Raw genomic sequence first — 24,588 nt, 5'->3', positions numbered from 1 at the left:
ACCTTCAGACATTGATTGTTATGCAAAAGGTGTATTATACAGTATGTACGTTATATGCCTTCACCACATACAGTGAGGAAAATAAGTATTTGATCCCCTGCTGATTTTGTAAGTTTACCCCCCTTACAAAGACTTGAACAGTCTATAACTTTTATGGAAAGTTTATTTTAACAGAGAGAGACAGAATATCAACAAGAAATCCAGAAAAAAAACATTAAATAAAAGTTATAAATTATTTTGTATTTAATTAAGGGAAATAAGTATTTGATCCCCTACCAACCAGCAAGAATTCTGACCCCCACAGACCGGTTATGTGCACAAAAGGCAAAGGTTAGTCCTGTCCCTGTATAAAAGACTCCTGTCACAGAATCAGTTTCTTCCGTTCAAATCTCTCGACCACCATGGGCTCTTGCCAAAGAGCTATCAAAGGACGTCAGGGACAAGATTGTAGACCTGCACAAGGCTGGAATGGGCTACAAGACCATCAGCAAGAAGCTTTGTGAGAAAGAGACCACTGTTGGCACGATAATTCGAAAATGGAAGAAATACAAGATCACAGTCAATCGCCCTCGCTCTGGAGCTCCATGCAGAATCTCACCTGGTGGGGTAAGAATGATTCTGAGAAAGGTGAGGTCAGTCCAGAATTACACGGGAGGAGCTTGTCAATGATCTCAAGGGAGCTGGGAGCAGAGAAATGCTGGATATGACCCCAGGAACACCATCCCCACTGGGCATTTCTCTGCCTCCAAACACGGCGAGTGGAGTTGATGCTAAAGAGCTCAATTTTGGTCTCATCTGACATTATCACATTCTCCCAAGCTTTCTCTGAATCATTCAGGTGTTCATTGGCAAACTTCAGACGGGCCTGTACATGAGCCTTCTTGAGCAAAGGGACTTTGCGGGCACTGCAGGATCTCAATCCATTACGGCGAAGTGTGTTACTAATGGTTTTCTTGGTGACTGTGCTCCCAGCTCCCTTGAGATCATTGACAAGCTCCTCCCGTGTAATTCTGGGCTGACCTCACCTTTCTCAGAATCATTCTTACCCCACCAGGTGAGATCTTGCATGGAGCTCCAGAGCGAGGGCGATTGACTGTGATCTTGTATTTCTTCCATTTTCGAAGTATCGTGCCAACAGTGGTCTCTTTCTCTCCAAGCTTTTCGCTGATGGTCTTGTAGCCCATTCCAGCCTTGTGCAGGTCTACAATCTTGTCCCCGACGTCCTTTGATAGCTCTTTGGTCTTGCCCATGGTGGTCGAGAGATTTGAACGGAAGAAACTGATTCTGTGACAGGAGTCTTTTATACAGGGACAGGACTAATTTGTGTGCCTTTTGTGCACATAAACGGTATGTGTGGGTAAGAATTCTTGCTGGTTGGTAGGGGATCAAATACTTATTTCCCTTAATTAAATACAAATTAATTTATACCTTTTATTTAAATTTTTTTTTTCTGGATTTTTTGTTGATATTCTGTCTCTCTCTGTTAAAATAAACCTTCCATAAAAATTATAGACTGTTCAAGTCTTTGTAAGGGGGTAAACTTACAAAATCAGCAGGGGATCAAATACTTATTTCCCTCACTGTATGCAAACTCGCATACATTCATACACGAGTCCATAAAGTTCCTTCCATTCCAAAGAGTCTCTATAAAACAACAAAACGGATCGCCTCACCGATCTGTCAGAGCCATGAGTTACCAGTCTGTAGCACCGAGTTGTTGGGGAGAGGAAAATCAGCTGAAGGAGGCAGATGAAGGAGTTGGATGATGGTGGACTCCAGGTGGTATGCCCGAGCCTTTATCCCAGCAGTAATCCCAGTTAGTTCCCACAGTGCAATCCCACACCTGACATTTTACCCAGCTCATGGAGCATGGATCATGACCCACAGAAAGAAGGCAGTAAAAGGAAAAAGTCCTTCTAAATACGAAAAATAAGCACACAATCAGTTCATAATCACCCTCTGATCCTAGGCCTTCAAACAGTAGACCAATCCCCAAGATTAATAAATACATACCCAACCCCCTACACATATACATCAAAACTTCCATTGTACTTTGAGCTTGAAAACAGTGTTTTCCCAAAAAAGGACTTTATGTGAGAAACAAACCAAGTTTGTTTGCATGCTTCCACTGGCTGACTGTTCTTCCTCATCTCCACTCTAACTAAGCATTTGCTAGCTCATTACTGCTCTTGGTGGCAGGAGCTAGTACTACAACTTAATATACCTGTAACTGGAGGGACAACGGTTACAACTTCTAAATCTTTAATAAAGCTGGTAACAGTGGGTTTTGCCAGTGATTCTGTGGTCCTTCCTGCCCTTATAGATTCCGGAGCAGAGGGTAATTTCCTCCACGAAGAAGTCATCAAGCAACTTAAGGTTCTGCTAAGAACCCTCCCAAACCCTATTCGCCTGTCTGCTCTGGATGGTCGTCCTCTAGACAATGGACTCATAACCCAAGTGACTGTTCCAGTACAGCTTAAGGTCAGCGCATTGCACTGTGAAGATATGAACTTTTTAGTCCTTAACTCTTGTGACTTTTATGTAATTTTGGGATTGCCATGGTTAAAGTGTCATGACCCTGTTATTTCTTGGGCCAGATCGGAAATTACTTCATGGTCACCCTATTGCTATGAGCATTGTAAGAGTTGTTGTAAGAGACCAAGATGGCGCCTACCAGTGCAGCCTGTTACTAAGCAGCTCTTCGTATCGTGTTTTGTTTTATGTGTTTTAAGTGTCTTACGGTGTTTAATTGCTTGCTATTTTTAATTTTAATTTTAATTTTTCGTTTCTACATTATTTTTCAATTTTGCACAAATCGATAAAGTGCCGTATTAGAATGTTATTAAAAGAATCTGAGCGCGAGGAGTGTTGGAGACCAAAACCATCGGCAATCATCTATTCCCGACAGGAGTTACTGGACATGGCATCGGTTTGCAAAACAGCTGGAATTAGACACAATATTCCTGTGGAGTTATTGGGTCGGAGACGTAGAGGAATGAGTGCTGGAATAAAAAGGAAGCAGCAAGAGAACACAAAAAAGAGAGTTTTTAAACCGGCTGTTTTTTCGATTATTATGGGTAATGTTCGCTCCTTAACCAACAAAATGGAGGAACTTGAGACCCTCGTCAGGAGCCAGAAAGTGTATCGGGAGTGCAGCCTGATGTGTTTTACAGAAACGTGGCTGAAGGACTGTATTCCGGACAATAACATCAGCACTAGCGGCTTTCTGACGATACAGGCGGACAGGGACACCAAAGCGTGCGGCAACAAGAAAGGTGGGGGACTTGCTGTGCTTGTTAATAACAGATGGTGTAAACCTGAGCATGCCACTGTTAAGGAGAGAATCTGTAATAAGGACATTGAACTCTTAGCAGTTAGTCTGAGACCATATTATCTACCGAGGGAATTCACTGTGGTGGTCGCCATTGTTGTTTACATTCCACCGTCTGCACATGCTGAAACAGCGTGTGACGTAATCAACATGGTTATCGTGAGACTACAAGAGAAATACCCGGACTCATTCCTTCTGCTAAGTGGAGATTTTAATCATGTCACTGTCTCCAAAATACTGCCAACACTCAAACAATTTGTTGACTGTACTACAAGGGGAAACACAACTCTTGATTTTCTGTACACTAACGTTCAGGATGCATATGAAGCCACTGCACTGCCCCCTCTTGGAGGATCGGATCATAACCTGGTTTACCTGTCTCCCACCTACACCCCGGTTATAAAAAGACTGCCTATCACTACCAAAACCATAAAATGCTGGACCAATGAAGCAAACAAATCTCTGCAGGACTGTTTGGAACTCACTGACTGGGATGTTTTCTGTGAGTCATATGGGGAGGATATTGAGGGGCTCACAGATTGCGTGACGGATTACATCAAGTTCTGTGTTGACAGCAACATACCCAGCAAAGAAATTCGATGCTTCCCAAACAACAAACCATGGATTACTAGCAACATGAAATCCCTGATAAATCAAAAGAAAAAGGCTTTCAAGGAGGGCGACCATGAAAAGGCAAAGATACTTCAAAAACAACTGAAGTTGGAGATTAAGGAAGGGAAACAAGCCTACAAACAGAGAGTAGAACAACAGTTACAACGGGAAGGAGTGCGTCAGGTCTGGAATGGCATGAGAAAGATCACTGGTTTGGAACAGAAGGGAGGAGGGCTGCTTGATGGTGACCAGGACACGGCTGAGGACCTGAATTTGTTCTTTAACAGATTTGAACAATCTATCTCACAATGCCTTCTACCTGTTGCACACAATGCCACCTTGTCATCAGTAACCACACCCTTAACACTTAAACCATATCAAGTGAAAAGGGAACTGGATCGACTTAAGCAGGGAAAAGCAGCTGGACCTGACGGAATCTGCCCCAGGCTGTTGAGGATTTGTTCCAGTCAGCTTTGTGGCATTTTCACACACCTTTTCAACCTGAGCTTGCGTCTACAGAGGATCCCCACTCTGTGGAAAACTTCCTGCTTGGTTCCCATTCCCAAAAAGAGTCACCCAACAAACCCCAACGACTACAGGCCTGTCGCCCTTACTTCACATGTTATGAAGTCGCTAGAGAGAGGACTGTAGAGGATCCATGTGTTCCTTCACTCTGGGTCTGATGTGAGCAAGGACTAAACATCGGCATGGATGATGCTCATGTTACATCATACATGTTACAGAGGGCTCATGCTCATCTGGACAGTGTGAACACTACTGTGAGGATTATGTTTTTCGATTTTTCATGTGCCTTCAATACTATCCAACCTGCACTGCTAGGTGAAAAGATGTTGAAGATGAATGTGGAACCAGCTCTAGTCTCCTGGGTTTTGGACTATCTATCTTGTGCGACTTAAAAACTGTGTCTCTGTAAAAACCTTGAGCAGTATGGGGGCCCCACAAGGAACAGTCCTGTCCCCTTTCCTGTTTACGCTGTATACATCAGACTTTCAATATAACTCCGACAACTGTTTTCTTCAGAAGTTTTCAGATGATTCAGCAGTCGTGGGTTGTATTAGGGCAGGATGTGAGCAGGAATACAGGGGCACGGTCAAGGACTTTGTGGACTGGTGTAGCAACAACCACCTACAACTTAACATCACAAAAACCAAAGAGATGGTGGTGGACTTTAGAAGGAGGAGGAGGGATCCTGAGCCAGTTACTATCCTAGAAACTGAGGTGTAACTTGTACCCAGCTACAGGTACCTTGGAGTTCAGCTGGACAACAAGCTGGACTGGTCTACACACATGGAGACTGTGTACAAAAAGGGGCAGAGCAGACTGTACTTCTTAAGAAGGCTGAAATCTTTTAACATCAGCAGGCCCCTTTTGTGCACCTTTTATCAGTCTGTGGTGGCCAGTGCTCTTTTCTTTGGAGTGGTTTGCTGGGGTGAGAGTGCTAGAACAATGGACACAAACCGAATAAACAAACAGATCAAAAAGGCCAGCTCCATAGTGGGGTCTGAACAGGACTCAGTTCAGCAGGTAGCAGAGTTAAGAATGCTCACAAAGCTTAACTCAATTATCAAAAACAATTCACACCCACTTCATACCCTGGAGTTGTTTTGACAGAGCACCTTCAGTCACAGACTGATTCCTCCTAAATGCAGGACTGAACGCTACAGAAAATCCTTTCTTATAACTGCTATCAGACTGTTTAACAATTCATAATAATCCAAATAAATCATTTATAAGAAATACCTACTTCTATATGCTATGCATGCACCATTAAACCAATGTTTACATACCTCAATGTTTTACACTAAGTTAATGTTGTATGTATACAAGAAGTTGTTGTCTGAGCTGCTATAACAAAGAAATTTCACACTACACGACTGATCGGCGATAGGGGGTTTCACACTACACGATCCATCACCAACTGGAATCGCAGACGAGCTTCTCTGGTCTCCCTTTTTTTCTTTCTTTCTTTCTTTTTTTTTATTTTTTTTTTACAAAAACACGTGAGAAGTGACGAGAAGTTTAATGATACCACGTCCAAAAAAATTAACGTCAACAAGTAGCGAGAGATCAAAGGGTTTGTGCGCTGATGTGCAGCGTAATATCAAGGAGGAAAAATAAATGAATCTGAGTGGATTTGGCAACACGAACAGTATATGGCTTGTTTTGTAGTAAGTTTTGCAATGCAGCGTGGGTATTATGTTTTGTAGAGGACGATCAAATCAGAAATACTGTAAAAAACGTGTGTGTGCCGGTGTATCCTGATATAAACTATATTAATTAAGCCAATGAGAACACAGGATACAGCGTGAGGGGAAATGCAAAAGAGGACAGGGGACAGGGGGTCCCCTGTCCTCTTTTGCATTTCCCCTCACGCTGTATCCTGTGTTCTCATTGGCTGTTCGACATGTCACTCATTTCCAGTTGCCCGTCTGAGATCAGATATCTGGCGTGCTAGAAAACTCAATCCAGTCGCCGAGCGCTCGGCGAGCCGGTCGGCTCGAGTTGTTGGATAGTTCACACTTAGCGACTGAGAGCCGAGTTTTGATCGCCGAGCAAACGCTGAGTTGCTCCCGACCCGGAAAATCAATCGCCGACCAGTCGCCGAGCGAAAATCAGGGCAAAAATCGTGTAGTGTGAACTAGGCATTAGAGAATGGATTCATTCGTCCATCAAAGTCGCCGGTATCAGCAGGATTCTTTTTCGTTGACAAAAAGGATGGAGGACTAAGACCATGTATTGACTACTGCAGGTTGAATCAAATCATAAAGAGGTACCCTTATCCACTACCATTGGTACCGGTGGCATTGGAACAACTTGGAGGAGCAGAAGTACTTTACAAAACTGGATCTGCGCAAAGCTTATATAATCTTTTCAGAATTACAAAGGGTGATGAATGGAAGACGGCATTTAGTATATGAATATCAGGTCATGCCCTTTGGCTTATCTATAGCGCCCTCTGTATTTCAGTCTTTCGTTAATGATATCTTTAGAGACATGTTGGGAAGAATGGTAATTGTTTATATTGATGACATCCTGGTATATTCTCCAGATAAGGAGAGTCATGTAAATCATGTAAGACAAGTACTTAAAAGACTTTTAGATAACCAACTTTTTGTTAAAAAGGAGAAATGTGAGTTTCATCTTCAAAAGGTGTCTTTTCTAAGGTATATAATTAGTTCACAGGAGTAATAATGGATGATCAAAAAGTTGAGACAGTGGTAAATTGGCCACAACCAACATCTGTCAAGGCCTTACAGCAATTTCTTGGGTTTGCAAACTTCTATCGTCGGTTTATTAGAAATTTTAGTACTTTGGCAGCGCCACTGACTGCTCTTTTGAAGGGCAATCCAAGACGTCTCTGTCTTGGAACCCCAAGGCGGAGGAAGTTCTTAAACAACTTAAACAGGCTTTCACTTCAGCACCCATTCTGGTGCACCCAAACCCTACCAAGCCATTTATTGTGGAGGTGGATGCCTCGGAAAGGTGTTGGGGCAATATTGTCGCAACATTCGGGTAGCCCTACGAAGTTACACCCGGTTGCATTTTTTTCCCACAAGCTCAGTCCTGCAGAAAAGAATTACAGTGTTGGAGAGAGGGAACTGTTAGCCATCAAGTTAGCACTTGAGGAATGGCGACATTGGCTTGAGGGGGCATCTTACCCATTTACAGTGTTTACTGATCATAGAAATCTTGAATACATCCGCAATGCCAAACGTTTGAGTGCCCGACTAGCTCGCTGGTCATTATTTTTTTCAAGATTTGAGTTTAAGATTACATATCGTCCAGGGTCACGAAACTCCAAGGCAGATGCTTTATCACGTAAGTTTGAGGATGATAGAACCAAGGAAAATGAATCTTCTTTGGAAAGTATTTTGCCTGCAAATTGTTTGGTAGCGTCCTTAAGATGGGAGTTCAAAGAGGAGATTGATAGGGACATCAGTAACAGGCCTGTCCCACAGGACTGCCCTGTGGATATGAAGTTTGTGCCCGAGAGGTTCAGGAGCAGGATTATTACATGGGCCCATTCGTCCCTAACGTCTGGTCATCCCGGGGAGGCACGCACCTATTCGCATATCTCCAGCAAGTATTGGTGGGACACCAAGAGGCAGGATATTCATAAGTTTGTATCTTCCTGCTCTGTGTGCGCACGGTGCAAAACACCTAGAACGTTACCCGCAGGCAAGCTTGTACCCCTTCCAGTCCCAGTGCACCCTTGGTCTCACATTGCGGTTGGTTTTGTGACTGACCTACCTCCAACCGAGCCAAACGACTGCAATATCTGGTGGAGTGGGAAGGTAGTGAGGAGTGTAGTTGGGTAGCTGCCCAAGACATCCTAGACCCAAGCCTGATAAGTGAGTTCCACAAGAAGTTCCCAAATAAGCCTGCTCCACGCACTCGGGGGCGGCCCCGTCAAGATGCTGGAGGTCTGTCTGGCAGGAGGGGTTGGTGGCCGTCCTGGTCGTCCTCGGGCCTACCGGACTCATTGGGGGAGGGTACTGTAACACTGCCTGCGGTTCCCAGTGTTATAGCTAATGGTAATGTAGAGAACTGCATTTCCCAGGACACACTGGGAGATCGCGTGACTAGGGCAGCCAATCAGACAGCGCAGCGTGAGTCTGCGTCACCCACTTACTAATGAACTCACCTGTAGCCCATTCATGAATCAATATAAGCGTGCAAGCTACAGAGACTCTTTGCGAGGTATTGGCAGTTTCTCCTGCATACTGAGCATTTTCTTATGTGTTATGATATTGCTGTGTATGACCCTTGTGTCTTGTTTCACGACTACGGTTTCGGTTTTCCCTGGTTACGGCTTTGTTATTATTGGATTACGTGTTGACCTGCTGCCTGGCTTTGACTACTCTCAGGATACCCCTTTGTACTCTATGGCGCCACATCAATGTCAAAACTAGAGGGCACAACTTTTAACATTTCGCGTGTGCAAGTATCCCTCTCACAAAAAGAATTGCGTGCGCACTGATCATAAAATCGCTCTTAAACTGTCTTTTTCACTCTCAAATGTTTTTCTGTTCGATTTCATTGTTGTGCTCGCACGCGAAAGCAAATTGCGCTCGGCTGCTCTTTCTGCGCGAGAGCAGTTTTTGCGCTCGAGTTTTGAAAGAGGTGGTTTTGACAGTTTGGGGGCGGAGTCAGGGCCATCTCTATCAGCGAATGCTATTGGCTCTTTGCACGCCTTACTTCCGGGTTCTCGTATACGGGCACATCAACTTCCGGTATTCAGACGCCGGTCGTCAACAAGCAGATATCGTTAGGCATGGCTCTCTTTTACACTTGTTGTCTTCAAGATTAACCTCGTCTGACAGTGAACGATTTTAAATGTACAACTCCAGCTACATTGACGTTTGCAAACAGTTAGTGGTTGTTTTGCTAGACTAGACAAACACTACATCTAGCTTGACAGACCAGTATTGAGATTCATGTTTTAGTTAGCTTTGAAGCATACCATTACAATTTCATTTTGATGCATCTTCTCCCTGCACAGTGTCAGGTATATGTATATATAATGTATGTGTGTTCAATTCCCAGGTGGAGCGGTCTGGGTTCTTTCTGTGTGGAGTTTTCATGTTCTCCCTGTATCCATGTGGGTTTCCTCCGGGTGCTCTTGTTTCCTCCCACAGTCCAGAAGTGTGTAAGTGAGGTGAATTGGAGACACTAAATTGTCCATGACTGTGTTTGATATTAAAACTGAAGAATTGAACTGATGAATCTTGTGTGATGAGTAACGACCGTTTCTGTCATGAATGTAACCAAAGTGTAAAACATGATTAAAATTCCTAATAAAACATAAAACAAACTTAACATATCTGACTGTTAGGGGTGTAACGATACACTCTGCTCACGATTCTGAGCTCACGATTCGATTTTCTCATGATTTTTTTTTTAAGTGTAAACAGTGCAAAACAATGCACATTTTCTTGTACAATTTTTAAACAAACCAAAAAAAAACTTCAGTCCCCTGCAATTAAAGGTAATTACCAAGAACAGAGTACTTTACTGTAACCTAACAGGTTTACCAAATTTAAGTTACTTATCACCATCTTAAATTGAAAATCAAAGTAATCAAACAAGCTCATTGATCCGTCTTTAAACAGATTTTGTTTTGTTGCTTGAACTAATTTATTAACAAATTACATGTAAAATGAAATACTAATGTAAAAAAAAAACATTGTATTAAATGTTTATTATTTAAATGGCTTTATTTATATACTCAACGTGGAAGAGTGCCACAACAATAAATTATAAAATACAAAAACATAGACCCATCTTAATTAGACAAAAAGGTCTGATTGTGTATATTATATGTAAATTTGCATCTACAGTGAAACAACACAACATCAACAAAGAATCACTCAACAAAATATAAATGAAAATGTGCAAAACAAAAAGCAGCATCCAGGTGACAGTATTTGTAAGTATTTAGTGAAGCTTGGCATTCAGGAAAAAACAAGGAGCTCATCTCTGAGGGGTTGATCCTGTTTCTCCTTTCTGTTATGATCTGCCCTGTTTAAGAAAAGAACTTCATCAAGTTTTCTCTCTCGCGCTCTCTCTCTCCCTCCCTCCTGTTCGTGTGCGCACTGTGTGTGTGTGTGTGTGTGTGTGTGCATCTGTAACCCCTCCCCTCCTGCTAACGCCACCACGGAAAGGGTTCCGTCATTCATTTTAAAGAGCCCATCACTAATAAATTACAGAACGCATGTGCAATCGCGCAGATGTCCACGATGCACATCGCTACATTTTTGCATCGTGATGCATCGTGAAACGATAAAGGCGAGTGTTTAGCTTCATGCCTTGTCAAGTGGTCCAATCTGATAGTTCACATGCAGGCAAAACACAGTAAACAAACATAGCGATCACTGTGTCGAGCAACTTATGCTCTTTTACCCGTCGAATGCAGCGTTCAACATGAACCCTGAGAATGTTCCGATCCACCTCGATCTTGTGTTTGAAAACGCAAAATCTTCTTACTCATTTTAAAACGCAAACTCTATATATTCAACTCTATATGACATGTGTTTAGAACTTTGCCGGGGTTCTCACACACCAGATTGTCCGACTAAGGCTAAACGGAAACACGTCACAAAGCTTGCATGCAAAGAGCCAACAGCATTCGCTGATAGAGACGGCCCTGACTCCGCCCCCAAACTGTCAAAACCACCCCTTTCAAAACTCGAGCGCAAAAAAGAGCGCAGAAAGAGCAGCCGAGTGCAATTTGCTTTCGCGCTCGAGCACAACAATGAAATCGAGCAGAAAAACAACATTCGAGAGTGAAAAAGACAGTTTGAGAGCGATTTTATGATCAGTGCGCATGCAATTCTTCTTTTTGTGCTCGCGAGTTTCACATTTGCACTCGCAAAAGGGATATTTACACACGCGAAATGTTAAAAGTTGTGCCCTCTAGTTTTGACATTGATGTGGCGCCATAGTACTGTTAACGATTTAATAAAGACATTTTCCAATATCTGCGAGCGTCTGACGATTCTGTTCACGATTGTGACAATGTGTGTGTGTATATACAGGGGTTGGACAAAATAACTGAAACACCTGGTTTTAGACCACAATAATTTATTAGTATGGTGTAGGGCCTCCTTTTGCGGCCAATACAGCGTCAATTCGTCTTGGAAATGACATATACAAGTCCTGCACAGTGGTCAGAGGGATTTTAAGCCATTCTTCTTGCAGGATAGTGGCCAGGTCACTACGTGATGCTGGTGGAGGAAAACGTTTCCTGACTCGCTTCTCCAAAACACCCCAAAGTGGCTCAATAATATTTAGATCTGGTGACTGTGCAGGCCATGGGAGATGTTCAACTTCACTTTCATGTTCATCAAACCAATCTTTCACCAGTCTTGCTGTGTGTATTGGTGCATTGTCATCCTGATACACGGCACCGCCATTGGATGCACATGGTCCTCCAGAATGGTTCGCTAGTCCTTGGCAGTGACGCGCCCATCTAGCACAAGTATTGGGCCAAGGGAATGCCATGATATGGCAGCCCAAACCATCACTGATCCACCCCCATGCTTCACTCTGGGCATGCAACAGTCTGGGTGGTACGCTTCTTTTGGGCTTCTCCATACCGTAACTCTCCCGGATGTGGGGAAAACAGTAAAGGTGGACTCATCAGAGAACAATACATGTTTCACATTGTCCACAGCCCAAGATTTGCGCTCCTTGCACCATTGAAACCGACGTTTGGCATTGGCACGAGTGACCAAAGGTTTGGCTATAGCAGCCCGGACGTGTATATTGACCCTGTGGAGCTCCCGACGGACAGTTCTGGTGGAAACAGGAGAGTTGAGGTGCACATTTAATTCTGCCGTGATTTGGGCAGCCGTGGTTTTATGTTTTTTGGATACAATCCGGGTTAGCACCCGAACATCCCTTTCAGACAGCTTCCTCTTGCGTCCACAGTTAATCCTGTTGGATGTGGTTTGTCCTCCTTGGTGGTATGCTGACATTACCCTGGATACCGTGGCTCTTGATACATCACAAAGACTTGCTGTCTTGGTCACAGATGCGCCAGCAAGACGTGCACCAACAATTTGTCCTCTTTTGAACTCTGGTATGTCACCCATAATGTTGTGTGCATTGCAATATTTTGAGCAAAACTGTGCTCTTACCCTGCTAATTGAACCTTCACACTCTGCTCTTACTGGTGCAATGTGCAGTTAATGAAGATTGGCCACCAGACTGGTCCAATTTAGCCATGAAACCTCCCACACTAAAATGACAGGTGTTTCAGTTATTTTGTCCAACCCCTGTATATACGTGTATATATATATTTTTTTTATATATATTTTTTTATTATTTTATATGTCTGACACGTTACAACAGTGTACATGTAATGTAAACATACACCTGGTTGTTGCACAGCTTATGCCAAGTTCACACTACACGACTTTCTTATTTGCCGGGTCGCTGTACAGTGCACACTACATGACTCATAGGTGATGGGGGGTTTTACACTACACTATCTATCACCAACTGGAATCACAGGCGAGGTTCTCTGCTCTCCCAAACTACGTTTTGTCATGAAAACAAACGTGAGAAGTGACGAGGAGTTTAATGATACCACGTCCCAAATACACATCAACAAGTAGCAAGAGATCAGAGTTTGTGCGCTAATGTGCAGTGTAAAATCAAAAAGAAAAATAAATGAATCTGAATGGATTTGGCTACGGGAACAGCAAGGATTGTTCTGTAGTAAGTTGAAGGTTAATAAATATTTTGTTTTGTCGAGAACGATCAGGTCAGAAATACTGTGACAAGTGTGTGCTGATGTATTCTGATAGAAACTATATTACGCCCCTGCCCCACCTGTTTACAACCTCTCCCCTGTGTTTACCCTCGCTGTTTCACACATTGATTGAGAGCAGAGTTTTGATCACCGAGCAAACACAGAGTTCCTTACGAACCGGTAAATCAGTGCAAAAATCGTGTAGTGTGAACTAGGCATTACTTGAGCTTCTGCCATGCTGAACTGATGTGCAGGTCAGATCTCGTTGCGCGAAAAAACAGTGGCTGGTCACGCGAGCTTAAAGGGGGTAACAGATTTCCATGTACACCGTGAAAAGGGGTTCATGTTCAAGATAGATCTCGCGTTTAAATGAATTGATATCGTATCATTCAAAAAAAGATCAATTCAGATCGAAAAATAGATTTTATAAACCCACCCCTAATATATACAGTGTATCACAAAAGTGAGTACACCCCTCACATTTCTGCAGATATTTAAGTATATCTTTTCATGGGACAACACTGACAAAATTACACTTTGACACAATGAAAAGTAGTCTGTGTGCAGCTTATATAACAGTGTAAATTTATTCTTCCCTCAAAATAACTCAATATACAGCCATTAATGTCTAAACCACTGGCAACAAAAGTGAGTACACCCCTTATTGAAAGTTCCTGAAGTGTCAATATTTTGTGTGGCCACCATTATTTACCAGAACTGCCTTAACTCTCCTGGGCATGGAGTTTACCAGAGCTTCACAGGTTGCCACTGGAATGCTTTTCCACTCCTCCATGACGACATCACGGAGCTGGCGGATATTCGAGACTTTGCGCTCCTCCACCTTCCGCTTGAGGATGCCCCAAAGATGTTCTATTGGGTTTAGGTCTGGAGACATGCTTGGCCAGTCCATCACCTTTACCCTCAGCCTCTTCAATAAAGCAGTGGTCGTCTTAGAGGTGTGTTTGGGGTCATTATCATGCTGGAACACTGCCCTGCGACCCAGTTTCCGGAGGGAGGGGATCATGCTCTGCTTCAGTATTTCACAGTACATATTGGAGTTCATGTGTCCCTCAATGAAATGTAACTCCCCAACACCTGCTGCACTCATGCAGCCCCAGACCATGGCATTCCCACCACCATGCTTGACTGTAGGCATGACACACTTATCTTTGTACTCCTCACCTGATTGCCGCCACACATGCTTGAGACCATCTGAACCAAACAAATTAATCTTGGTCTCATCAGACCATAGGACATGGTTCCAGTAATCCATGTCCTTTGTTGACATGTCTTCAGCAAACTGTTTGCGGGCTTTCTTGTGTAGAGACTTCAGAAGAGGCTTCCTTCTGGGGTGACAGCCATGCAGACCAATTTGATGTAGTGTGCGGCGTATGGTCTGAGCACTGACAGGCTGACCCCCCACCTTTTCAATCTCTGCAGCAATGCTGACAGCACTCCTGCGCCTATCTTTCAAAGACAGCAGTTGGATGTGACGCTGAGCATGTGCACTCAGCTTCTTTGGACAACCAACGCGAGGTCTGTTCTGAGTGGATCCTGCTCTTTTAAAACGCTGGATGATCTTGGCCACTGTGCTGCAGCTCAGTTTCAGGGTGTTGGCAATCTTCTTGTAGTCTTGGCCATCTTCATGTAGCGCAACAATTCGTCTTTTAAGATCCTCAGAGAGTTCTTTGCCATGAGGTGCCATGTTGGAACTTTCAGTGACCAGTATGAGAGAGTGTGAGAGCTGTACTACTAAATTGAACACACCTGCTCCCTATGCACACCTGAGACCTAGTAACACTAACAAATCACATGACATTTTGGAGGGAAAATGACAAGCAGTGCTCAATTTGGACATTTAGGGGTGTAGTCTCTTAGGGGTGTACTCACTTTTGTTGCCGGTGGTTTAGACATTAATGGCTGTATATTGAGTTATTTTGAGGGAAGAATAAATTTACACTGTTATATAAGCTGCACACAGACTACTTTTCATTGTGTCAAAGTGTCATTTTGTCAGTGTTGTCCCATGAAAAGATATACTTAAATATCTGCAGAAATGTGAGGGGTGTACTCACTTTTGTGATACACTGTATATATATACACACACACAATTGGTGAAGTCATTCATTCTGCAGAAGAACAGGTATAAATTTTGGCCCTTATTTAAAGTAGGAGGGTGGCAAATGTTGCACAGGTTGGTCATAGCGCATTTCCTTATGAAATACTGGGTAAAATGGGTTGTTCCAGACATTGTTCAGATGAACAGCGTACTTTGATTAAAAAGTTGAATGTAGAGGGAAAAAACATACAGAGAAGTGCAGCGAATTATAGGCTGCTCAGCTAAAATAATCTCAAATGCCTTAAAGTGAAAACCAAAACCTGAAATACACAGAAGGAAGCGTGGAACTACTGTTCGAATGGATTGAAGAATAGCCAAAATGGCAAAGGCTCAGCCAGTGATCACCTCCAGAAAGATCAAGGAACATCTGGAGTTACCAGTGAGTACAGAAGATGATTACATGAAGCCAATTTACCAGCAAGAACTCCTTGCAAAGTCCTGTTGTTAAGAAAAAGACATGTCCTGAATGGGTTAACATTTGCCAAGGAACACATTGACTGGTCCAAAGAGAAATGGCTCAACATTTTGTGAACTGATGAAAGCAAAATTGTTCTTTTTGGGTCTAGTGGCCGTAGACAGTATGTCAGGCGACCCCCGAGCACTGAATTCAAGCCAAAGTTCACTGTGAAGGTAGTAAAGCATGGTGGTACAAAATGATGATATGGGGATGTTTTTCATACCATGGTGTTACGCCTATTTATCACATACGAGGGATCATGGATCAGTTTAAATATATCAGAATACTTAAGGAGATCATGTTGCCCTATGTCGAAGAAGAAATTTCCTTAAAATGGGTGTATAAACATGACAATGACCCAAAACATCTTGGTTACAGACAAACAAGATTGAGGTAATAGAGTGGCCAGCCCAATCCCCTGACTTCAATCCTATAGAGAACTTGTGGGCTGATATCTGAAGCATGTTTTTTTTTAGGCAAAACTCAAAATTGCAGAAGAACTGTGGAATGTAGTCTAATCATCCTGGACTGGAATACCTGTTCAGAGGTGCCAGAACTTGGTCAACTCCATGCAACACAGATCTCGGAAACAATTGTTATGCCACTAAATATTAGTTCAGTAATTTAAAGTATCACTGTCCATTTGATCAGCTCCACTTAGCATATAGAAGCACTTTGTAGTATTATTTAGCTGGAGTTTTTAAAACAACTGTCACTGCTGGACTGAGAATAGTCCACCAACCAAAAATATCCAGCCAACAGCTCCCCATGGGCAGCGTTCAGTGAACACTGATGAAGGTCTAGAAGATGACCAACTCAAACAGCAGCAATAGATGAGCGATTGTCTCTGACTTTACATCTACAAGGTGGACCAACTAGGTAGGAGTGTCTAATAGAGTGGACAGTAAGTGATATTTAAAAACTAAAAGTCTGACCCACTCATACCAGCACAACACACACTAACACACTACCACCATGTCATTGTCACTGCAGTGCTGAGAATCATCCACCATCTAATAATACCTGCTCTGTGGTGGTCCTGTGGGGGTCCTGACCATTGAAGAACAGGGTGAAGAACATTGAAGAACAGGGTGAAAAGCAAAAAGGTATGTAGTGAAATAGATGAATTACAGTCAGTAATTGTAGAACTACAAAATGCTCTTATATAGTAAGTGGAGCTGATAAAATGGACAATGTGTGTAGAAACCAGGAGGTGGTTTTAATGTTATGTCTGATCGGTGTATATAGAGGCTATCAAAGTGCAAGGCTGTAATTGAACTGCAGCTTTTGTACACTGTAAAAATTACAGCTCAGCCACTGTACAACCATCACAATTTGTGTATAAAGCTGTAAGGACAACCACTAGTGATGCAAATATTGTCAATTTCTTTTGCCCAATAACCGACAGTTAACTGATAAACCGCGAAGCTTATAGCATCACTAACATATATTTATTAGGTAAAAAACAGCATAGCATAGTGAACATGGCAGTAATGTAAAACAGTAAGATAAACACAGTGAGCAAAACCAGTTCAGCATCTAGATTTTATCTAGAAATGGTAGCCAGTAGCGAACATTTCTTTACAAGTGCTAACTAAACATGATAATCATAATAAACACGCATTTGGTATATTAGCTTTTCCTGACAACAATGTCATTGTCATTATAAGTTATTTATTTCTACTGGGACATGATGCAAAATATTTGTACATGTGGATCTCTGTATAATGTAATATTTTTACAGAAAGGAATTGGATTTTGCTTGATTTGCATAGTTTAACATGCAGTCTAACCCCATACTCCCATACTGACACAAAACAGCTTACACTTGGGAAAGGCAGCGCACTAGCACTCTGAACAAACCTGTGCATATGCATTGTAAATAATATGTATGTGTATATAAGTATATGCGTGTATACTGTTTTATATGTATATGTATGTATATGTATAGATTAGTATTTGTGTATTTATTATTTATCACATCTGTATAGCATTATGTAGCATTATGTTCTGCACTACTTGTCACTTTACTTTACACACTTGTTCACTTTAAATTGCCCTTTGTAATTATATTGTTAATTCTTCTGATGTTCACTTACTTTAAATTGCTCTTTTTAATTATATTGTTAATTGTTCTAATGTTTCTAGATTCTTACTTTTAAAAACATTCTATATTTTTTGTATAATATATTTTTTTAACTATTTTGTAGTTTTTGTAATTACTGTGGCGGAGCAGTCACTAAAGCATTTCACTGCCAGTTGTACTGTGTATGACCATGTATGTGACAAATAAACCTTGATTTGATTTGATTTGTAAAGGACTGCCAACTCAGCAGTCTGAGCTCTTGTGTACATATCCATAGTTTCACTCTGTTTTTTTTAACTGACAGCATTAATCAAAAAATGACTGCTTTGCCAGTTATACAATTTAAAAAAGAAAAAAAAGCCCTAATTTGTAATATATACACCATACAGTACAATAAAATTCTTTTTCCACATATCAGAGCTAGTTTGGAAGCTGGGGTGAGAGCACAGGGTCAGCCATTTCATGGCACCCCTGGAGCAGACAGGTTTAAGGGTCTGGCTCAAGAGTCCAAGAGTGGCTGCATAGCAGAGCCTGCATTTGTACCGACAATCTTCAGATTGATAGCCCAAAGCTCTACCCACTAGGCTACCACTGTCCCAAACTTCACTAATATAATTAAATTACTGACATTCCTAATAAGCATGTTTGTAAAAGCAAGTAAATCATTTTAAGCATTAAAAACTTAATGCACTTGGGTTAGCACTGCTGTTACTGAATTATTTCAGCCACTCCTTGAAGGTTTGCCACTGTTCCAAGTTTATTTGTAAATAATGGCTTTCACTTTAGTTTACTGGATATTTTGTCTGCTCAACTTCATTTAATTTGATAATATACCTCCATTCCTGCATTTCAGGCCTGCAACACATTCCAAAAAAAGTTGGGATGAGGGCAATTTAGGGCTAGTGATAAGGTGAAAAAACTAAATAATGATGTGATTCCAAACAGGTGATGTCAACAGGTGATTGTAATCATGGTTTGGTACAACAGCAGCATCCAGGAAGGGCTGAGTCTTTGATGAGCAAAGATGGCCAGAAGATCTCCAGTTTGTCAACAAATGCATGAGAAAATTACAGAAATGTTTAAAAACAATATACCTTAAAGAAAGATTGGAAGGGATTTGCATATTTCTCCCTATACAATGCATAATATCATTAAACCATTCAAGGAATCAGGAGGAATTTGAATGCAAAAAAGCCAAGGGCACAAGCTTAAGCTGAACGCCCATGATCTTTGATCCCTCAGACGGCACTGCATCAAGAACCGCCACTCAACAATAGCTGATATCACATAGGCAAGGGATTACTTCGGAAAACCTTTGTCAAGCACTACAATACGGGGTTACATGCACAAATTACACTTAAAACTTTACTGTGCAAAAAAGAAGCCTTATGTTAACCATGTCCAGAAGCAGTGTCGACTTCTCTGGGATCAGAGGCATCTAGGATGGACCATCACACAGTGGAAACGTGTATTGTGGTCAGATAAATCAGCATTCCAGGTCTTTTTTTTTAAGTCCAAAAGCCATTAATGCAGAAAAGTACATTGAGACCATAGAGCAGAGGTCACTAACAGGCGGACCGCGGTCCGGACCCAGAAGCTGTCCCATACGGACCCGGACCTACAGCCAAAACAGAAAGTTATGATTTGAAACCTGACGGAGCGCTTCTATTTTAACCGGCGCAGCTTTTGTAGTCTTTACGGTAGCGGTTTAGCGGATGAGAAAACGCACAGACCAATCACGTGACACCACTCAGCCAATCAAGTCTGTGCATTCCAGCCGGTAAACACTGCGACTCTACAGTGCAGACAGATGAGAGAGTTAGAGGCGAGTTACATGTGAAAAGATGGTGGAAAGAAACAGAAAGATAGCAAACGTAGAGAGAACGAAGGGAGAGATACAGACGACTGTGCAGGAGAAAGTTGAGAAAAAGACGAGTGAGACAGGAGACGCTCTCCAAAAAAGAAATGTGTACAGCGAAAATACAGCATTTAATCCGTGATGGAGAGACTCATTTCTGTTCTTACTTCCCACTGGAGCACAATTTATTTTTATTTTCTCTTAATTTGATAAGAGAAAAGTTTGATAAGGTGGAGCGGTCCGGGTCCTCTCTGTGTGGAGTTTGCATGTTCTCCCCGTGTCCGCATGGGTTTCCTTCGGTGCTCCGGTTTCCTCCCACAGTCCAAAGACGTGCAAGTGAGGTGAATTGGAGACACTAAATTGTCCATGACTGTGTTGGATGTAACCAACTTTCAGAACTGGAAATAAGGAACACCCTGTTTACCTGAGCGGGTTTAATTTAAGCTGTTTAACATATATTATTTTCATTCTTTAATGATAAATCAGAACCATATTTTAGGTAAAAGAACATGCATAAACAACATCATGTAACATTTTTTCTCAATAGTGAAAACAACATTTTTACATAATCCATCTTCACACCGACATGCAGCCAGGTTCTGGACTGCGTTGCTTAGGGGGGCAGTAATAAAATTTGGGGGAGGGTTGGGGAAATGCCCACCCCAGCACCCCCATAGCGCCGGCCCTGCTTGTGTTACTTTAGTTTCGCCCTAAGCCGGATTCGAACCTAGGGCAGAAAAACGTGCGCGATGCGCGCTGCCCACTGCTCTACTCAAACAGTGAAGTATTTATAGTGGTGGTAAATTCGGTTCATTTTATGGACTCGGGTTAATCTGGGTCAATCAGTAATGTGATCCGGTTCACTTGGGTCACTTGAGTCAGTTGAGTCACTTGTACTGACATTCTGATTGCGATTGATTTATTGCATTAAAATGCATCCAAATATCACTTGTCTTCCATGCACTCATCTTCTGTAAATAAATCCTTCTCTCTTAATTCTCTTGGCACCTCACACTCCTCCTGTCAGTGACAAGTTGACACTTTTTTTTACATGAATACTTGACCATGCGAGGGGGTGGACTCACCTACCAATCAGATGGGTATATTAATGGGTCAAGGGTTTAAAATTACCATGGGGGCTGTGATACTCCTTAAGCAGTACAGTACTAAAGTAGCCTGTAAGCATTTGCATTTTAATAATAATATAACTATATTATGTTCTTTTGCTTACAAGAAAATATGCTGCATTACTCTCTATACCACTACCACTGATTAATAATAATAATAATAATAATAATAATAATAATAATAACAATAATAATAGCATTTGCATAAAATCAGCCACATAACGAACACCAGTGTGTGTAATCGCTGTTTATTGGAATATTTAACTTATTACTTAGATTTACAGACTGGAGTGAAGTCGGTTCAGCCAAATCATCTGAGTCAGAGGTGTTTCCAGTGAGTCGGCTCACTCGCCTTGTATACTTAGCAGCAGCCAGTTAGAGGACTCGTAGGATCCGGGTTCATTAAGATTTCGGACTCGTGATTCCTGATTCAGTACAAAGATTCGAATCATTAACCCGGGTGATTCAGGAACCGCCCAGCTCTAGTATTGAACAGTCTAATCTGCGGCGTTTCTCTCCCATTGATAAAAATACGGAACAAAGTGCGTCCCATATCAGTTCAATACGGAATGCGACATTTAGTTTCCAAATACGGAACGATTCCGTATTTTACGGGACGGTTGGCAACCCTGTAAATAACTACCGTTCCTGTCATGAATGTAACCAAAGAGTGTAAAACATGACGTTATAATCCTAATAAATAAACAGACATTTGATTTGACAGTCAGTTATTGATTACATGCAGATGTTGATACAACTACTAGGCTACTTATATATAATATATATGTTATATGTTATGCAGTGATAGCTCAGTGGTTAAGGTACTAGACTAATAAACGTGTGTATGTGTGTGTGTATATATATATATATATATATATATATATATATATATATATATATACAGTGTATCACAAAAGTGAGTACACCCCTCACATTTCTGCAAATATTTTATTATATCTTTTCATGGGACAACACTATAGAAATAAAACTTGGATATAACTTAGAGTAGTCAGTGTACAACTTGTATAGCAGTGTAGATTTACTGTCTTCTGAAAATAACTCAACACACAGCCATTAATGTCTAAATGGCTGGCAACATAAGTGAGTACACCCCACAGTGAACATGTCCAAATTGTGCCCAAAGTGTCAATATTTTGTGTGACCACCATTATTATCCAGCACTGCCTTAACCCTCCTGGGCATGGAATTCACCAGAGCTGCACAGGTTGCTACTGGAATCCTCTTCCACTCCTCCATGATGACATCACGGAGCTGGTGGATGTTAGACACCTTGAACTCCTCCACCTTCCACTTGAGGATGCGCCACAGGTGCTCAATTGGGTTTAGTCCATCACCTTTACCTTCAGCTTCCTCAGCAAGGCAGTTGTCATCTTGGAGGTTGTGTTTGGGGTCGTTATCCTGTTGGAAAACTGCCATGAGGCCCAGTTTTCGAAGGGAGGGGATCATGCTCTGTTTCAGTGTCACAGTACATGTTGGAATTCATGTTTCCCTCAATGAACTGCAGCTCCCCAGTGCCAGCAACACTCATGCAGCCCAAGACCATGATGCTACCACCACCATGCTTGACTGTAGGCAAGATACAGTTGTCTTGGTACTTCTCACCAGGGCGCCGCCACACATGCTGGACACCATCTGAGCCAAACAAGTTTATCTTGGTCTCGTCACACCACAGGGCATTCCAGTAATCCATGTTCTTGGACTGCTTGTCTTCAGCAAACTGTTTGCTGGCTTTCTTGTGCGTCAGCTTCCTTCTGGGATGACGACCATGCAGACCGAGTTGATGCAGTGTGCGGCGTATGGTCTGAGCACTGACAGGCTGACCTCCCACGTCTTCAACCTCTGCAGCAATGCTGGCAGCACTCATGTGTCTATTTTTTAAAGCCAACCTCTGGATATGACGCCGAACACGTGGACTCAACTTCTTTGGTCGACCCTGGCGAAGCCTGTTCCGAGTGGAACTTGTCCTGGAAAACCGCTGTATGACCTTGGCCACCATGCTGTAGCTCAGTTTCAGGGTGTTAGCAATCTTCTTATAGCCCAGGCCATCTTTGTGGAGAGCAACAATTCTATTTCTCACATCCTCAGAGAGTTCTTTGCCATGAGGTGCCATGTTGAATATCCAGTGGCCAGTATGAGAGAATTGTACCCAAAACACCAAATTTAACAGCCCTGCTCCCCATTTACACCTGGGACCTTGACACATGACACCAGGGAGGGACAACGACACATTTGGGCACAATTTGGACATGTTCACTGTGGGGTGTACTCACTTATGTTGCCAGCTATTTAGACATTAATGGCTGTGTGTTGAGTTATTTTCAGAAGACAGTAAATCTACACTGCTATACAAGCTGTACACTGACTACTCTAAGTTATATCCAAATTTCATGTCTATAGTGTTGTCCCATGAAAAGATAAAATGAAATATTTGCAGAAATGTGAGGGGTGTACTCACTTTTGTGATACACTGTATGTATATATATATAATGTCTAACTATATATGTTTAACGTGTGTATGTGTGTGTATATATATATATATATATATATATATATATATATATATATATATATATATATATATATATATATATATATATACATATATATAGTTAAACATATACAGTTAAACATTCCGGACCTTTGCTTCAAGAAATTTTCTCTAACTGGACCTCTTTAAATTTTAGTTGAATACCCCTGCCATAGAGCAACATATGCTGCCTTCAAGATGTCATCTTTTCCAGGGACGTCCACGCATTTTTCAATAAGACAATGAAAAAACCACATGCTGCACAAATTACAAAGGCATGGCTGCGGAAGAAGAGGGTATGGGTACTAGACTGGACTGCCTACAGTCCTGACCTGTCCCCAATAGAGAATGTGTGATGAATTTTGAAATGAAAAATGCGACCCTGTACTGTTGCACATCTTAAGACGTGTTTGCAGGAAGAATGGGACCAAATAAAAACTGAAACACTAAATCACTTGGTATCCTCAGTGCCAAAACGTCTTTTAAGTGTGGTGAACAGAAATGGCAACATTACAAAGTGGTAAATGCTTTACTGTCCCAACTTTTTTGGAATGTGTTGCAGGCCTAAAATGAAGGAATAGATGTTTATTAATAAATGAATTGAAGTTGACTAGAGAAAACCTGAAATATCTCAGGTTCATACTGTCTGCAATGAAATAAAAGTCATAGTAAATGTAAGAAACTCTTTTTTTTATTATTTGCATTTTCCATGCTGTCCCAACTTTTGCTGATTGGGGGTTGTAAGAAGCCAGTGAAGTAGTCAACACTACACTTAACACCAAACTGCTTTCATGGAAATCAAATAATTCATAAAATGTCTATTATTTCTGAGGAGGATACTCATATTGCAACAGATGGTTTTAGAAAGTTTTACCATGAGCAGTTAGGCAAACTGAACTTAATATTTTAACACAGAAAAGCTTCACTGATGTTTAAGGTACCAATATTAACCTACCGTGACACTGAATGATCCGTTGTACTCCAGCAACCTGCTCCAGGGTGTCAATGTTCTGAGTGTAGTTTCTTAAAAGTTTCTCCTTTCTATCCAGCATTGCAATAAATCTGTGACAAAGTGATGGTTGGAACTGGCCAGGGTAGATCTCCTACAATCAAATAAGAAAATGTTGATTTTAAAACTAACTGAACATTTCTGGGAAAAAAAACAATATG

At 41.7% G+C, this 24,588-nt stretch overlaps 1 protein-coding gene across 1 annotated transcript in view; it reads right to left on the bottom strand.

The window, feature by feature from the left end:
- sirt1 (sirtuin 1) overlaps positions 1–24,588 on the bottom strand; it is a 119,980-nt gene that overhangs the window by 75,358 nt on the left and 20,034 nt on the right. Inside the window, exon 5 of the mRNA XM_062995828.1 lies at positions 24,374–24,521. Within this exon, the coding sequence (XP_062851898.1) occupies positions 24,374–24,521 (148 nt within the window). The remainder of the gene's footprint in view (positions 1–24,373; positions 24,522–24,588) is intronic.

Source organism: Trichomycterus rosablanca, chromosome 5 (genome assembly GCF_030014385.1).
Source record: "Trichomycterus rosablanca isolate fTriRos1 chromosome 5, fTriRos1.hap1, whole genome shotgun sequence".
NCBI lineage: Eukaryota > Metazoa > Chordata > Actinopteri > Siluriformes > Trichomycteridae > Trichomycterus > Trichomycterus rosablanca.
The sequence above is the reverse complement of the archived record's forward strand: the minus strand, read 5'-3'. Positions and strand labels throughout refer to the sequence as shown.